The sequence below is a fragment of the Scyliorhinus canicula genome, chromosome 16 (assembly GCF_902713615.1).
Source record: "Scyliorhinus canicula chromosome 16, sScyCan1.1, whole genome shotgun sequence".
Classification (NCBI taxonomy): Eukaryota; Metazoa; Chordata; class Chondrichthyes; order Carcharhiniformes; family Scyliorhinidae; genus Scyliorhinus; species Scyliorhinus canicula.
Genome location: NC_052161.1, coordinates 1,560,128 through 1,578,845, shown reverse-complemented (window position 1 = coordinate 1,578,845; position 18,718 = coordinate 1,560,128). Strand labels below are relative to the sequence as shown.

At 49.2% G+C, this 18,718-nt stretch overlaps 1 protein-coding gene across 1 annotated transcript in view; it reads left to right on the top strand.

Moving 5' to 3' along the window:
• The window catches only part of LOC119979315 (collagen alpha-1(XVII) chain-like), a 236,466-nt gene that overhangs the window by 58,111 nt on the left and 159,637 nt on the right, over positions 1–18,718 (top strand). Inside the window, 4 exon segments of the mRNA XM_038821395.1 lie at positions 955–1,002; positions 2,208–2,351; positions 8,763–8,927; positions 12,292–12,360. Coding sequence (XP_038677323.1) covers positions 955–1,002; positions 2,208–2,351; positions 8,763–8,927; positions 12,292–12,360 — 426 coding nt within the window.

Below are 18,718 nucleotides of genomic sequence, written 5' to 3'. Positions count from 1 at the left end.
CTGTATAGAACCTTAGTTAGGCCACACTTGGAGTATAGTGTTCAATTCTGGTCTCCACACTACCAGAAGGATGTGGAGGCTTTAGAGAGGGTGCAGAAGAGATTTACCAGGATGTTGCCGGGTATGGAGGGCATTAGCTATGAGGAGCGGTTGAATAAACTCAGTTTGTTCTCACTGGAACAAAGGAGGTTGAGGGGCGACCTGATAGAGGTCTTCAAAATTATGAGGGGCATAGACAGAGTGGATAGTCAGAGGCTTTTCCCCAGGGTAGAGGGGTCAATTACTAGGGGCATAGGTTTAAGGTGCGAGGGGCAAGGTTTAGAGCAGATGTACGAGGCAAGTTTTTTTTACACAGAGGGCAGTGGGTGCCTGGAACTCGCTGCCGGAGGAGGTGGTGGAAACAGGGACGATAGTGACATTTAAAGGGCATCTTGACAAATACATGAATAGGATGGGAATAGGGGGATATGGACCCAGGAAGTGTAGAAGGTTTTAGTTTAGACGGGCAGCATGGTCGGCACGGGCTTGGAGGGCCGAAGGGCCTGTTCCTGTGCTGTACTTTTCTTTATTCAGTTATCTCTTTGATGTTTATGCGATCTTGGAATCTGTCTCACAGCCCCCTCACACCTCCCGATAATTCTCCCGTTTCCCACCCAAAGTCCTCAACACCCAACATGTGCCTTCATAAACCCTCACCTTTTGATCAAAGATTCAAATATCTGCTTAATAACTCGGCGAGTGAAGAAGCTTGCGATGTGTTTCTATTTTCAAGGCTCCATCTAAATGTAATTTGCTGCTGTTAGTGGAAACATTGAGAAACGTGAATAACTGAGGATTTATATTGCCCTGGGAGCCTGATGCATCTTATTGCTGAGCAGAATAAGGGGCATTTATAAAGCTGAGAGTCATGTCTAACTACCTTGTACAGCTGTGTAATGGGTCCTTGTGTTTCAGAGAGTACAATCCGAGCCCGTCTGCAAAGTGCTTCACCATCCGGACAGTGTAAGTACCCCAGCCGTCTGCAGGTGTTCCAGCTCTCAGTAAAACCTGGGGAAAGAGGACAGTGCAGCACAACACAACTGTAGGCTTGCTGTCATCTCCCCATTTCTGAATTTCTTAAATGGTGTTTTATTCCAATTGAGGGGTAATTTTAAAAAATAAATTTAGAGTACCCAATTCATTTTTTCCAATTAAGGGACAATTTAGCGTGGCCAATCCACCTACCCTGCACATCTTTGGGTTGTGGGGGTGAAACCCACGCAGACACGGGGAGAATGTGCAAACCCCACACAGACAGTGACCCAGAGCCGGGATCGAGTCCTGTTGAGACACAGATCCGCCATGATATAGTTGAATGGTGGGCCAGGCTCAAAGAGAGAATGGCCTCCGCCTGATCCTGTGCTCTGAGGATGAACCACATGGATGATGAGAAAATCACCCTTCCCACCCACCCCCCGGCCGCCCAGCCCTCCACACGCTGGCAGTACCAAGCAGCGTTGGCAGAATCTGAGTGAGTGGCAGCTGCCATCCTCAGTGACGGAACGTGTGCGATCTGTGTGGGTGCCCATGCAGGCAATTTCACATTTCTGTTGAGCAACAATCATTGCATTAAAGGATATAGATCACAGGTATTGTGCAGCTTCTCCGGTTACATTCCTCGCCCCTCCCTGGCATTCCTGGGATAAATAGTGGAGTTTCCCCCAAGTTCTGATTTGTCACTGTATTGTACTGAATGGCTTTTTACCATAACCATAAGACCATAAGATATCGGAGCAGAATTAGGCCACTTGTCCCGTCGAGTCTGCTCCACCATGGCTGATATTTTCTCATCCCCATTCTCCCCATAACCCCTGATCCCCTTATTAATCAAGAACCTATCTATCTCTGTCTTAAAGACACTCAGTGATTTGGCCTCCACAGCCTTCTGCGGCAAAGAGTTCCACAGATTCACCTCCCTCTGGCTGAAGAAATTCCTCCTCATCTCTGTTTTAAAGGATCGTCCCTTTTAGTCTGAATACTAATTCAGAATTCGGGATTTGATCAACTTTGGGACATTTCTGCTCTCACCTATAATGTAAATAATTGTGGTGGTTCTCCCAGGTTCTGGATCAATGATGTAATACCCAGAGGGGTTATTGATGGGGGGTATTATACCCTGGGCAGCTCCCTCCAGTCTCTGACCTCGCTTATTTCATTACTGTACTCAGGGACGGAGCTGGGTGATGTGAAGCGGTTGCTGAAAAGCAGTCGATCGGCCAGTATCAGCCCTCCTCGTTCAACCACAAACACCCTCCCTTACCCCAAAAAGGCTGTTGTCGAGACAAGGATGGTGAGCGCAAGCACACAATCAGGTAAGGGAGTGTCTTCACTGACTTCCATATAAGTTTAATGTCATCACCCTGCTTTTCAATTCTATCTCGTTAGAAATGAACCCAAGTAGAACATAGAACATAGAACGATACAGCACAGTACAGGCCCTTCGGCCCTCGATGTTGCACCGACATGGAAAAAATCTAAAGGCCATCTAACCTACACTATGCCCTTATCATCCATATGCTTATCCAATAAATTTTTAAATGCCCTCAATGTTGGCGAGTTCACTACTGTTGCAGGTAGGGCATTCCACGGCCTCACCACTCTTTGCGTAAAAAACCCACCTCTGACCTCTGTCCTATATCTATTACCCCTCAATTTAAGGCTATGTCCCCTCGTGCTAGCCACCTCCATCCGCGGGAGAAGGCTCTCGCTGTCCACCCTATCTAACCCTCTGATCATTTTGTATGCCTCTATTAAGTCACCTCTTAACCTTCTTCTCTCTAACGAAAACAACCTCAAGTCCATCAGCCTTTCCTCATAAGATTTTCCCTCCATACAAGGCAACATCCTGGTAAATCTCCTCTGCACCCGTTCCAAAGCTTCCACGTCCTTCCTATAATGAGGCGACCAGAACTGTACGCAATACTCCAAATGCGGCCGTACCAGAGTTTGGTACAGCTGCATCATGACCTCATGGCTCCGGAACTCAATCCCTCTACCAATAAAGGCCAACACACCATAGGCCTTCTTCACAACCCTATCAACCTGGGTGGCAACTTTCAGGGATCTATGTACATGGACACCAAGATCCCTCTGCTCATCCACACTACCAAGAATTTTACCATTAGCCAAATATTCCGCATTCCTGTTATTCTTTCCAAAGTGAATCACCTCACACTTCTCCACATTAAACTCCATTTGCCACCTCTCAGCCCAGCTCTGCAGCTTATCTATGTCCCTCTGTAACCTGCAACATCCTTCCGCACTGTCTACAACTCCACCGACTTTAGTGTCGTCTGCAAATTTACTCACCCATCCTTCTGCGCCCTCCTCTAGGTCATTTATAAAAATGACAAACAGCAACGGCCCCAGAACAGATCCTTGTGGTACGCCACTCGTAACTGAACTCCATTCTGAACATTTCCCATCAACTACCACTCTCTGTCTTCTTTCAACTAGCCAATTTCTGATCCACATCTCTAAATCACCCTCAATCCCCAGCCTCCGTATTTTCTGCAATAGCCGACCGTGGGGAACCTTATCAAACGCTTTACTGAAATCCATATACACCACATCAACTGCTCTACCCTCGTCTACCTGTTCAGTCACCTTCTCAAAGAACTCGATAAGGTTTCATCATCTTTTTCTGGTGTTATTAACTTGCTTATTGATTTGAGCAGACATATCTCAAGGTCTCTCTGATCCTCTATCCCATTTAGACTCTTCTTCGCCAAGAAGTCTGTAGCCTCTTTATATTTTTGTCAAGTGCAGCTCCCCACAGAGAGGAAAGGATGGAGGTGCCACACTCTGGATTCTTCTGAAACACGATGAGAGGTTTATTAAGGGTGTTGCTCAATATAATCAAGATAGTGATCTGCCCAGAGCTCACGCAAACACTCTGCTGACATCACTACACATCATAGAACACAAAACCAGCACAAATAAATTCCCAGATACATAACACCCCTCCTTCTTTAGGCCATTAGTGTAACAACAACAATTAACATTTATGCAACATATCTCCTTATGTAATATTTCTAATCATATATACAATTCAACAACAGTCTCTGTGTTGGGCATCTATTCCATTTTGGTAGAATTCGGTGTTACATAAGAACATAAGAACTAGGAGCAGGAGTAGGCCATCTGGCCCCTCGAGCCTGCTCCGCCATTCAATGAGATTATGGCTGATCTTTTTTGTGGACTCAGCTCCACTTTCCGGCCTGAACACCATAACCCTTAATCCCTTTATTCTTCAAAAAACGATCTATCTCTATCTTAAAAACATTTAATGAAGGAGCCTCAACTGCTTCACTGGGCAAGGAATTCCATAGATTCACAACCCTTTGGGTGAAGAAGTTCCTCCTAAGCTCAGTCCTAAATCTACTTCCCCTTATTTTGAGGCTATGCCCCCTAGTTCTGCTGTCACCCGCCAGTGGAAACAACCTGCCCACATCTATCCTATCTATTCCCTTCATAATTTTATATGTTTCTATAAGATCCCCCCTCATCCTTCTAAATTCCAACGAGTACAGTCCCAGTCTACTCAACCTCTCCTCATAATCCAACCCCTTCAGCTCTGGGGTTAACCTAGTGAATCTCCTCTGCACACCCTCCAGTGCCAGTAGGTCCTTTCTCAAGTAAGGAGACCAAAACTGAACACAATACTCCAGGTGTGGCCTCACTAACACCTTATACAATTGCAGCATAACCTCCCTAGTCTTAAACTCCATCCCTCTAGCAATGAAGGACAAAATTCCATTTGCCTTCTTAATCACCTGTTGCACCTGTAAACCAACTTTTTGTGACTCATGCACTAGCACACCCAGGTCTCTCTGCACAGCAGCATGTTTTAATATTTTATCATTTAAATAATAATTCCTTTCTTGAACTTGGGTACTTGAGACCTGGGAAGTGTCCTCATTCCTTTCTGTCAATGGTACTTCTTGAGTAATTATTTCAGTATCTGTCACTAGGGCATTGCAAAGTCCTCAGAAACCGAATCTGAACACTTCAGTGTCTCTGGTCTCTGTTCTGAAATACAGCTCTCCACAGGGTAGAACCTCTTGAGAAGTTTCTGTGAACTCACTTCATGCAGCAAGTAACTGATCAGCATGACGTCGCCAAACTCTTTCATCGTCCATCTGTACGGTGTATGATATTGGACCTGTCTTCACTAGGATTATAACTGGTACCCATTTCTTAAAAGTATAACTCCTGGCTAACACTCTCTCCCTGGTTGAATAGTCAATTTTTAGACATTTTCACTCTCCCAGCAATTTGTGTTTCTGGTTGTCATTTGACAATCTCTGAAGTATCAGGTGGAGTTAACAAATCAAATTGCATTTGTAGTTTCCTCTTGAACAAAGGCATTGCTGATGAACTTTGCTTGGTAGCATGGACCGTGTTCTGATAATTTATTAGGAATTTGTTTACTCTTCTTGATAATGTTCCCTGGTCCTTCAATGTTTTGATAGAATGTTTTAATGGTTGCACAAAACATTTGGCCAATCCATTCATTGCTGGATAATATGGAGCTGACACGAGGTGGTGTATACCGTTTCCTTTCAAATAGTCCTCAAGCCCCTTCAATGTAAACTGCGTACCGTTGTCACCGTCAATCTGCTCCGGTGGTCCAAACCTTGAGAATATTTCATCTAGTTTCTCAATGATCTGCTCAGTCATTATCGCGACTTCCAGCCATTTTGAGCGTGCGTCCACAATTACTAAGAACATGTGACCCTCCAGTTGACCAGCATAATCGCTGTGTATTCCCTCCAATGGCTGCAGTTGTCCATTCTCACAAATGTAATGGTTATAATGCTGCCGTGTTCCGTAGCTTTGCACAAGATTGGCATTGCCCAACTTTCTCTTCAATTTGAGCGTCGAATCCTGGCCACCAAAAACAGCTGTGTGCCAATTCCTTCATCCTCGCCACACCAGGATGTCCCTCACATAGTTGGTCAAGGACTCTACTACATAAGCATGGAGTAATAGTCACATGGATTCCACACAATGGAACTCCATTCTGTACTGTAAACTCAAGTCGTTGTGTGATGTACGGCTTGAGATCTGGATGTTTCTGATGAATGTCTGACAGCGTTCTTTTTTCGACCACGTCTATCACCTTCTCCATCACTGGATCTGTTCTCGTATATCTTTGAACTTGAGATAAGGTCACAGGTACACTATCCATGAGCAAGAAATTCAAAATATATTCCAAATGTTTTTCAGAGTCATGCTTGACTTGTAATGGCAACCGTGACAAAGCACCAGCATCTCCAAGCTGCTCTGATTTAGTGATACTGGGTATTGTAAGTGTGTCCGACAATATCAGTGACCATCAGCAATCTACTAGCTGCCAAAGAAGGTCTACCTTCGTACAGCCTGAAGATTGTAGTCAAGGGTCACTGACCCATAAAGATCATGATGGAATTTTCTTACACCGAAAATGATGCTCAAAGCTTCTTTTCCCAACTGAGTGTCATTCATTTCTGTGCTAGTAAGAGTTTGTGAAGCAGATGTTATTGGTTGTTCCTCTCCTGAAGGCTTCTTGTGTGAGGCGACTGCACCAACCCCACAGGGTGAGGCATCGTGATGTAATTGCAGCTTCATCTTGAGATTATAATAAACCAACCATTCTGGCTTCAGGAAATCATCTTTCATTTCATTGTTTGCATTTTCACATTCTTCTGATCAGTGTTGTGTCTGTTTGACACATTGCAAAGTTCAATTTGGGTTTATTGTCAAGTGTACCGAGGTACACTGAAAAGTATTGTTCTGCTTACAGTCCGGGCAGATCGTTCCATACATGAGAAACATTGGACATACAATAATTACTCAATGTAAATACATAGACACAGACATGGGGTGAAGCATACAGAGTGTAGCACTACTCAGTAGAGAAGATGTGCAAAGAGATCAGTCCTTAAAAGGGTCATTTAGGAGTCTGGTGACAGTGGGGAAGACGCTGTTTTTGAGTCTGTTTGTGCATGTTCTCAGACTTCTGTATCTCCTGCCCGATGGAAGAAGTTGGAAGAGTGAGTAAGCCGGGTGGGAGGGGTCTTTGATTATGCTGCCCACTTTCCCCAGGCAGCGGGAGGGGTAGACGGAATTAATGGATGGGAGGCAGGATTGTGTGATGGACTGGGCAGTGTTCACGACTCTCTGAAGTTCCTTGCGGTCCTGGGCCGAGCAGTTGCCATACCAGGCTGTGATGCAGCCCGAGAGGATGCTTTCTACGGGGCAATTGTAAAGTCGGTCAGGGTATCATCAAGTGTTGCACAAAATTCAGAATATTTAGCTAATCTTAAAGGTGCTGTGAACTGTAAAATGCTTTCACCTCATTCCTGACTACGGCAGTGGAATCAAAGCCCATAGCCTTGAATGTTGTGTCATTTCAAGTGTTCATCCAAGTATATTTTAAAGATTGTGAGGATTCCTACCTCAACTACCCTCCCAGGCAGTGATCCAGATTCCCACCACACTCTGGGTGAAACATCCTGCCATTCACCTTAACATTCTGCACCCCCATTATTGACCAGGCAATGAAGGGAACAGCTGCTTTCTATCCATCCTGTCCATGCCCTTAGAACATAGAACATAGAACAGTACAGCACAGAACAGGCCCTTCGGCCCTCAATGTTGTGCCGAACAATGATCACCCTACTCAAACCCACGTAACCCGTATACCTGTAACCCAACAATCCCCCCATTAACCTTACACTACGGGCAATTTAGCATGGCCAATCCACCTAACCCGCACATCTTTGGACTGTGGGAGGAAACCGGAGCACCCGGAGGAAACCCACGCACACACGGGGAGGATGTGCAGACTCCACACAGACAGTGACCCAGCCGGGAATCGAACCTGGGACCCTGGAGCTGTGAAGCATTGATGCTAACCACCATGCTACCGTGAGGCCCCTTCTTAACCCTCTGCATCTCAATCAGGTCCCCTCTCAGCCTTCTCTGCTCCAAATAAGCTTATCCAACCTCTCTTCATAGCCAACATGCTCCATCCCAGGCAACATCCTGGTGAGTCTCCTCTGCACCCTCTCCAATGCAATCCCATCTTTCCTATAGTGCGGTGATTAGAACTGCACACAGTGCTCCAGCTGTGGTTTAACCAAAGTCCTGTACAGCTCCAATATCACCTCCCTGCTCTCATCTATTAATGCCACGAATGATAAAGGCACGTGTCCCGTTTGCCTTCTTAGCGACCCTATCCACCGTCCTGCCACCAACAGAGATCTGGGACAAGCACCCCAAAATCCCTCATGGCTTCCTCGTGCCCTGCCATTCATTGACGACTCCCATGTCGTCTTACTACTTCCAAAGTGCATCACCTCACATTTTTCAGGATTAAATTTCATCTGGCACTGATCTGTCCATCTGTCTATAACCCTCCTGTAACCATCCGGCCAATCTTCGTGTCATCTGCAAACTTGCTTATCATCGACCCACATTTTCTTTGATATTGTTTACATACGTCACAAACAATGGGGGTCTTTGTTTTAAGAGGATTTGAGTCTCGGAATAAAAATGTCTTGCTGCAATTATGTAGCCATCATCCCAGTGAATGGTGGTGCGGGTGGGCTCAAAGGGCCGAATGGCCTAACCGTTCTCCTATTTCGTATGTTTCCTCGAGTGCTTCTGCCTCTCATTCTGACCGGCATGTTTCTAATACCTGAGTGTTGAAATGATTGTTGCTTTGTGTTTTCTAGTCTCTGGGAAATATGACACAGCTGTGCTGAATACTGCTTTGCCAGCCTATATCTGGACTACGACTATTCCTCCCGGCAATCCGACTGTCGGAGTGACAGAATATCGTAACAATTTCTCAACTGGAACCCAAATGATCGGTACAGGAGGATCCACTTCTTTAACAGGTATGTACCAGACCTCAACATGACAATCAGCAATGCTCACACACAAGTGTCTCAGCTCAGGAGCATGTGAATTAGGCCACTCGGCCCCACGAGCCTGCTCTCCCATTCAATCAGATCATTGGCTAATCTGATTGTAGCCTCAACCTCACATTCATGCCTAACCCCAGATAACCCTTCACCCCCTTGTTAAACAAGAATGTATGTAGCTCTGTCTTAAAAGTATTCACAGATTCGGTTCCCAGTGCCTTTTGAGGAAGAGAGACTCTCGACCCTCTGAGAGACATCATTTCTCCTCATCTCCGTTTTAAATGTACAACCCTTTATTTTTAAACAGTGACCCCTCGTTCTAGATTCTCCAACAAGAGGAAACATCCTCCCCACACCCACCCTGTCAACACCCCTCAGGATCTTGTATGTTTCAATCAAGTCGCCTTTTTCTCTTTTAAACTTCTTGGGCAGCAGGGTAGCATGGTGGTTAGCATAAATGCTTCACAGCTCCAGGGTCCCAGGTTCGATTCCCGGCTGGGTCACTGTCTGTGCGGAGTCTGCACATCCTCCCCGTGTGTGCGTGGGTTTCCTCCGGGTGCTCCGGTTTCCTCCCACAATCCAAAGATGTGCGGGTTAGGTGGATTGGCCAGGCTAAATTGCCCGTAGTGTCCTAATAAAGTAAGGTTAAGGGAGGGGTTGTTGGGTTACGGGTATAGGGTGGATACGTTGACTTGAGTAGGGTGATCATTGCTCGGCACAACATCGAGGGCCGAAGGGCCTGTTCTGTGCTGTACTGTTCTATGTTCTATGTTCTAAATTCCAGTAGATTCAAGCCTGGCCAGACCAGCCTTTCCCCATAATACAACCCACCCATCCCAGGTATTAGTCTAATGAACCTTCCCTGAACTGTTTCCAATGCATTTACATCCTTCAATACGGTGAGCAGTACTGTACACAATACTCCAGATGTGGGCCAGAATCTCACACTGCAGTGAATGGAGTGTTGGCCGAGCACCAAGTTCTCTGTTCTCACTGCCAGGGATGGTGGGGTGAACTCAGATCGGAGCATCCCGGACAATTCCCTGTATAACTGAAACATAACCCTATTTTTGTATTCAGTTCCCCAGGCAATCAATGATGACATTCTATTAGCTTTGCTAATAATGTGCGGTGTCTGCACACGACCCTTTTAACCATAACACCATAAGAAATAGGAACAGAAGGAGGCCATTCGGCCCCTTGAGCCTGCTCCTCCATTCAATAGGATCATGGCTGTTCCAACGTTCCTCACGTCCACGTTCCTGCCCTTTCCCCGTAACCCTCGATTCCCTGACTGATCAGGAATCTGTCTCAGCCTTAAATATATACATGGGCTCTGCCCCCCGCCCCCCAGCTCTCTGACGGGGAGTCCCAAAGACTCCCAACCCTCTGAGAGAAGAAATTCCTCCTCATCTGAGTCTGAAACTGGCTCCCCTTCACTCAGACTCTGCCCTCTGGTCCGAGACGGTTCATTTGAAATGTGAGATAGATTTTTGTTGAGCAAAGATACTAAGGGATATGGGCCGAAGGCAGGTATATGGAGTTAGGTCACAGATCAGCCATGACCTCATTGAATGGCAGGAGAGGCTCGAAGGGCTGAATGGCCTCCTCCTGTTCCTATGAGGGGAAACATCTTCTCAGCATTTACCCCATCAGCCCCGGAACAATCCAAATGTTTCAATCAGATCACCTTTCCTTCTTCTACATTCCAATGGCTAGAGTCTCAGCCTGTTTAACCTTTGCTCACAAGACCATCCCTCCACCGGAATCATCCTGGTGAACCTTCTCTGAACCTCCTCCAATGAAATATCTTTCCTTAAATAAGGGGATCAAAATTGCTCCCAGTGCTCCAGATCCATGCACCGGGACACCCAGATCCCTCTGCATCTCCGAGCTCTGCAATCTCTCACCATTTAGATAATAAGCTTCTCTTTTATTCTTCCTGCCAAAATGGCCAATTTCCCACTTTCCCACATTATACTCCACTTGCCAGATCTTAGCCCTCTCACTGAACCTATCGATGACCCTATGTGGCTTCTTTATGTCCTCTTCATAGCGGTATTTTCTCTCTATCTTTGTGTCATCGGTAAGCTTATCAAGCAAACCTTCAGTACCGTTATCCAAGTCATTTACATAAATTGTGAAAAGTTGAGGACCCAGCACTGGTCTCTGTGACACACCACTCGTTATGTCTTGCCAAGCAGAAAATGACACATTTATGCCTACCCACTGTTTCCTGTTAATTAGCTAACCTTCAATCCATGCCAATGTTACCCCCTACACCATGGGCTTATATTTTCCCGAAGATCGTTTGATGTGGTACCTTATAAAATGCCGTCTGGGAATCTAAGTAAAGTACATCCACCGGTTCCCCTTTATCCACAGCACACGTTACTTCTTCAAAGAACTCCAATAAATTGGTTTTTCTTTCACAAAACTATGTTGACTCCACCTGATTACTTTGAACGTATCCAAGTACCCTGCTATAGTTTTTTAACAATAGCTTCTAATAGTTATTAGAAGAGATATTGAGCTAACTGACCTGCAGTTTTATTTCTTACCTCCCTTTTTGGGAATCAAGAATCTGTCAGATCCATGTGAAAATATTCAGTGATCCTGCCTCCACTGGTCTATGAGGAAGTGTATTGACCCTATGAGAGAGGGAGACTATTATAAACGTGTGACCCAAGTTCCATTCTCTCCCACAAAGTACAATATGCTCTCAGCATCCACCTAGGTCTCCTTCAATAAAGGATCAACTTTGATTTTCTGAACTCCAATGGACACAGGTCCATGTCCAACCTTTCCTCATTAGATAACCACATCATCCCAGTCTGAGATTTCGAAGTTTCAATGTGCCTGAGCTCTCTCAGCTTCCGGTGTCTTTCCAGGTTCAGAGAGGAACCTGCTCCGTATTTAAACAGAAACTGTGTGGATGGAGTTGCAGTGGGTTTGACCTGTGTACAGGTTGCTGTACGAACAAGTGTCAGAACCCCCACGAGGGCCACAGGGAAACTACCCCAATGTCCCATTGGGACCCGTGGATTACGAGCTTCCCAGATAGGGGGGTGGGCAGAAGCCACCCAGCTGGAGCTCGTTAAAGACTACAGATAAAAGCCGGCCCTGGCAGGGCCCGGAGTTGTCGGTTATCCCAACAAGGACTGGATTGGGAGGGAGTTACTGGCCAGAGTATTGGACTAGTTCAATAAACCCTTGTTCCACTGCCGCCGGCCTCCTCGCGTCACTGAAGCCAGTATCAGTGGCTGTGTTTCTAAAGGCCTCTCTTTGGGACCGACTCTATCTCCGTTGATTCTCACCTTATCATTTATTTTCTCAGTGAATGAAATCCAGAATAACAGAGCTACAAGCCCAGTGATGGGGAATGTGGGACTGACAATTCCGACAGGTCAGTTTGTGGATAGCTAATTTCGATACTTCAGCCTAATATACTGACATTTGAATAAACTTCATACAGTTTGAGAAAGCTCTGCTCAGACTCTGTATTGTGTATTGTGTGCAGTATTGTGTGTGTTGTTGCTGGTTCCCAGGGCAATGGGCACTTAGTGAGAATGGTTCAAAGAAGATTCACCAGAATGATATTGAGACTAAAAGGGTCACGTTAAGGAACAATGTCAATTTTTACACCCTCGAGTATGAAAGACTTAACGGTCAATTTAACTGAGGTGTTAAAGAGACGATTACAGGGGCGACACGTGGCGCAGTGGTTAGCACTGGAACTGCGGCGCTGAGGACCCAGGTTCGAATCCCGGCCCTGGGTCACTGTCCGTGTGGAGTTTGCATATTCTCCCCGTGTCTGTGTGGGCTTCACCCCCACAGCCCAAAGATGCGCAAGGCAGGTGGATCGGCCAAACTAAATTGCCCCTTAAAAAATAATCATTGGAGACTTCCGGTGGCGGCGATGTCCGAGTGAGCCGCACATTCGGTGGGCTCTCACTCCGGCGGGACTGAACAGCTGTTTCCCCGCGATAGCGGGACCACGGAGGCGGCAGAAAGGCTGCCGGGAACAGAAGAGGAGAGCGGGCTGCAGAAAATGAAAGTGTGGGAGGCCAGCAGGTGAGGAAGAAAGAGAGAGAGACGGAGGCAAGGAGGAAGCTGACCTGCAGGGTAAGATGGCGGACCCACGGACCTTCCTTCCTCCAGGACAAAGGGAAAAAAAAGTTTGGAGTTGCTGAGGAGGGACAGCTTGGACCCACTTCAGATGCCCAGGAGGGGGTAAAAATTTAAGGTGCTGGGCAAAGGAAAGCGGCAGCGAAGGCGCTGAGGAGCGGGCTGCGGCATATGGAACAGCGGGATTCCAGAAGGCAGAAGAAGAAGGAGAAAAAGGGACAGAGACAAGGACCTGAAGAAAAATACCTGGGACCTAAGATGGCGGACACACGGACCCCGGACTCAGCAATCCAGTTGGCGCTGGATAACATGCTCCAGGTAATGAAGTCCAGTTTTGAAGCGCTGAAGCGGGACAGCTTGGACCCAATCCAGAAAGCGGTGGATCAGCTGAACCAGAGGATGGACGCCCAGGATGTGAAAGTTAAGGAGCTGGGAGAGGCGGTGGAGGAGCAGGCGGATGCGCAAACGGTTGCAGCGGTAGAAGTGGACGGCCTGAAAGAGCGGCAGAGAAGACTGCTGGACAGAGTGGAGGAGCTGGAGAATAGAATCCGCAGGAACAATCTGAGGATGGTCGGCCTCCCGGAGGGGGCGGAGGGAGCTGATGCTGCAGCGTTTGTAGCAGACCTGCTGAAGCAGCTGATGGGAGCCGAAGCCTTTCCACGACCGTTGGAGCTGGAGGGGGCACACAGAGTGCAGGCAAGGCAGGGGCGGCCGGGCGGACCCCCCCGCCCGATGGTGATTAGGTTCCACAGGTTCGTGGACAAGGAGCGGGTGCTGCAGTGGGCAAAGAGCGTCAGGAGCAGCACGTGGAACAACAGTGTTCTCCGCATTTATCAGGATCTAAGCCAGGAGGTGGCTCGGCGGCGAGCAGCCTTCAAGAATGTCAAGGAGGTGCTGTTCAAGAAGCACGTGAAGTTTGGTCTGCTGTTCCCAGCCCGGTTATGGGTCACGCACCAGGGTCAACACCACTACTTCTCCGAGCCCGAAGAAGCGATGGATTTTGTGAGGGACCTGGGGCTGGTCCCGAAAGGAGGCCCCAAGGACGCGAGTTAGGGCCCGAGGATTTCTGTGGGAAGGAACGCCGAATGTGCCTGGACCGCTGCTCAACGGTTTGCTGGGCCAAAGGGGCCAAGCGGAACATTTGAGACTCTTTCCTTTGTTCATGGACATTTATGTGCTTTTTCTCGTTTTTCTGTGGTTTTTTTCCCTTTTTATGGGGTTTTTTTTTTTTTAATTTTTTTTTTTTTTATTTTTATTTATTTATTTTTTCCTGTTTGGGCTTTTTGTGCAGCTCGTGGAAGACACTGGAGCCGGCTTGCCCCAGTGGGTGGGGAGGAGGGCGGGGAAACAAGGGGAATGGGACAGGAAGGCGCCGGAGTGTTGAGTCACCGGGCGAGCAGATTGGCTAGTCAAGGAAGTCAGATGGGGGGGGAAGTAACAGCCAGTAGATGGCGGGGGTGGGGGTATCGGGGGATGGGGTTAGGGGAGGGGGGGGTTGTTCTGCTGACGGGAGAGGGACTTGAAATAGGCACTGGAAAGGAGGTCGAGGGTGGAGGCAGCTATAGGGCGGGCCAGGAAGGGCGCGACGCACGGGTCAGGGGCCGGCCCGAGAAAGGCTATGGCTGACCGGCGGGGTGGGGGGGGTGGGATGTGCCCCCCGACCAGGCTGATCACCTGGAACGTCAAGGGACTGAATGGGCCGGTTAAGAGGGCGCGGGTGTTCGCGCACTTGCGGGCCCTGAGGGCGGACGTAATTATGTTGCAGGAGACACATCTGAAAGTGTCAGACCAGACCAGGCTAAGGAAGGGCTGGATTAGCCAGATCTTCCACTCGGACTTGGACTCGAAGTCCAGAGGGGTGGCAATCATGATCAACAAGCGCGTGCAATTTGAGGCAGAGGGCATATCGGCAGACAGGGGGGGCAGATACCTGATGGTACGGGGCAGACTGGAGGGGAGAAGAGTGGTGCTGGTGAATATATATGCCCCGAACTGGGATGACGTGGACTTTATTAAAAGAGTGCTGGGGAAGATCCCGGACTTGGATTCTCGCAAGCTAATAATGGGAGGGGACTTTAACATGGTCCTTGACCCGACTTTGGATCGGTCGGGTCCCAGAACGGGTAGACTCTCAGCAATGGCAAGGGAGCTGAAAGGGTTTATGGGGCAAATGGGGGCAGTGGACCCCTGGAGAGAGGGACAGCCAACAGGAAGGGGCTACTCGTTTTACTCGCACGTCCATAAAGTATATTCCAGGATAGATTTCTTTGTAATAAGCAGGGACTGTATGGGGGAGGTAAAGAACACGGAATACTCAGCAATTACCATTTCAGACCATGCCCCGCATTGGGTGGACCTGCAGTTCGGGGGAGCGAGGTATCAACGCCCGCAATGGAGGCTAGATGTGGGACTGCTGTCGGAGGAGGGGATCTGCGAGAGGCTTCGGAAATGTATAAAAAATTACCTGCAGGTGAATGACACTGGGGAGGTCTCAGCGGCGACCGTGTGGGAGGCGCTAAAGGCAGTAGTTCGGGGGGAGCTGATTTCAATTGGGGCCCACAAAGCCAAGGCAGACCGGGCAGAGATGGATAGATTGGTCAGGGAAATGGGCCGGATAGATGAAGAGCACGTGGAGTCCCCGGGGGAGGTTTTACTCAGGGAAAGGCGGAGGCTACAGGCGGAACTGGGGGCACTATCCACGAGCAGGGCCGTGGAACAGCTTAGGAAGGCGAGGGGAGTGGTGTACGAGTATGGGGAAAAGGCTAGCAGGCTGTTAGCGCAGCAACTCAGGAGGAGGGAGGCGGCCAGGGAAATAGGTAGAGTGAGGGACGAGGGGGGGCGCAAAGTGGAGGATCCGGCAGAATTGAATAGGGTATTCCGGGACTTCTATCGTAAGCTGTATACTTCGGAGCCGCCGGAAGAACCGGAGGGGATGAAAAGGTTTCTGGACGGGTTAACATTCCCAACAGTTGGGGGGGGGCAAGTGGAAGAGCTGGGCGCCCCGATTAGAGTAGAGGAGGTATTGGGGGGCCTAAAGGCCATGCAATCGGGGAAGTCCCCGGGGCCGGATGGATACCCAGTAGAGTTTTATAGGAAGTTCTCTGAGCTGGTGGGCCCGGTCTTGGCGAGGGTTTTCAATGAGGCAAGGGACAGAGGGACCCTGCCGCCGACAATGTCACAAGCCACCATATCTCTGATATTGAAGCGGGGTAAAGACCCGGAGGTGTGCGGGTCCTACAGGCCAATCTCCCTGATTAATGTAGACGCCAAGCTCCTGGCAAAGGTACTGGCGGGGAGAATGGAGGACTGTGTACCGGAGGTGATTGGGGAGGATCAAACTGGGTTCGTTAAAGGTCGGCAGCTGGCGGCCAATCTGAGGAGATTGCTCAACGTGATAATGATGCCCCCGGCGGGTAGAGATGTGGAGGTAGTGGTGGCAATGGACGCCGAGAAGGCCTTTGATCGGGTAGAGTGGGACTATCTATGGGAGGTGCTCGGACGGTTTGGGTTCGGGGAGGGATTGGTGGATTGGATCAAATTATTATATCAGGCCCCGAGGGCCAGCGTCAGGACTAACAGAGAAGTGTCGGAGTACTTTAGGTTGTACCGAGGGACCAGGCAGGGCTGCCCGCTCTCCCCGCTGCTGTTTGCGCTGGCCATAGAGCCGCTGGCGATGGCGCTGAGAGCCGCAGAGGGTTGGAAGGGGATGGTGAGGGGCGGGGTTGAACACAGGGTTTCGCTTTATGCAGACGACCTGCTCCTGTACGTGTCGGACCCAGTGGCCGGGATGGGAACTATACTGGGAATGCTGAGGGAGTTCGGCCAGTTCTCAGGATACAAATTAAATACGGTCAAGAGTGAAATGTTTGTGGTCCAGGCAAGGGGCCAGGAGAATAGATTGAGAGGGCTACCGTTTAGGCTGGTTGAGGAAAATTTCCGGTATTTGGGAATCCAGGTGGCACGAGACTGGGGCAGGCTGCATAAGTTAAATTTGGCCAGGGTGGTGGAGCAAATGAAGGGAGAGTTTCGGAGATGGGATGCACTCCCGCTGTCGCTGGCAGGGAGGGTGCAGACTGTAAAGATGACAATCCTCCCTCGATTTTTGTTTATTTTTCAGTGCCTCCCGATCTTTATCCCACAGTCCTTCTTCAAAAGAGTTAACGGGCTGATCATGAGCTTTGTCTGGGCGGGAAAGTCTCCGCGGGTAAAGATGGCGATGTTGGAGAGGAACCGCAGCGAGGGAGGGCTGGCTTTGCCGAGTCTGGTCAATTATTACTGGGCGGCCAACATCGCTATGATAAGGAAGTGGATGGTGGGTACGGGGTCTATTTGGGAGCGGGTGGAGGCGGCTTCGTGCAGGGGCTCCAGTTTGGAAGCCCTGGTCACGGCTCCTCTACCGCTGCCGCCGGCCAAGTACACCACCAGCCCGGTAGTGGTGGCGACCCTGCGGATATGGGGCCAGTGGAGGAGGCATGTGGGGGAGATGGGGGCGTCTGTCTGGGCGCCAATCTGCGACAACCATCGGTTTGCCCCCGGCAGTATGGATGGGGGGTTCCGAGTATGGCGGCGAGCAGGGGCGGGAAGGGTGGGTGATATGTTCCTGGAAGGGAGCTTCGCGAGTTTGAGGAGCTTGGAGGAGAAATTTGGGGTGGTAAGGGGAAATGATTTTAGATACCTACAGTTGCGGGACTTTGTTCGTAGACAGGTCCCATCTTTCCCGCGCCTCCCGCCAATGGGGATCCTAGACAGAATAGTCTCTGGGAGGGATGAAGGGGAGGGTAGAGTCTCGGGTATTTATAAGGTGCTCATGAGGGAGGAAGGGTCCCAGACAGAGGAACTGAAACTTAAATGGGAGGAGGAGCTAGGCGGGGAAATGGAGGATGGGCTGTGGGCAGAGGCCCTGAGTAGGGTAAACTCGACCGCGACATGTGCTAGGCTCGGGCTGATCCAATTTAAGGTCGTTCACCGGGCCCATATGACGGTGGCTCGGATGAGCAAATTTTTCGGGATAGAGGACAAATGCGCTAGGTGTGCGGGAGGACCAGCGAACCATGTTCACATGTTTTGGGCATGCCCTGAGCTGAGGGGGTACTGGGAGGGATTTGCGGGGGTCATGTCCCAGGTGCTAAAAACAAGGGTGGTGATGAGCCCAGGGGTGGCAATTTTTGGGGTTTCGGAAGACCCGGGCGTCCAGGGGGAGAAAGAGGCCGATGTGCTGGCCTTTGCTTCCCTGATAGCCCGGCGACGAATACTATTGGCGTGGAGGGACTCAAAGCCCCCGAAGACGGAGTGGTGGCTAGCGGACATGTCGAGTTTCCTGGGGATGGAAAAAATCAAGTTCGCCTTGAGGGGTTCTGTGCAGGGGTTCACCCGGAGGTGGCAACCATTTATTGACTTCTTTGCGGGAGAGTGAGCGTCAGCAGGGGGGGGGGGGGGGGGGGGGGGTTAGAGTAGAGTAGGAGGGAAAATATGGCGGGTAGTACCGATGGGAGGGGAGCGGGCTTGTGCAATATGTTACGGTGGAAGTATTGAAAGAACGTGGATGTTTGCACATTTTTGCCTTTTTTGCTTCCTTTCTGATGATGTCTGTAACTGTTTATAAAGCCAAAAACTACCTCAATAAAATTGTTTATTAA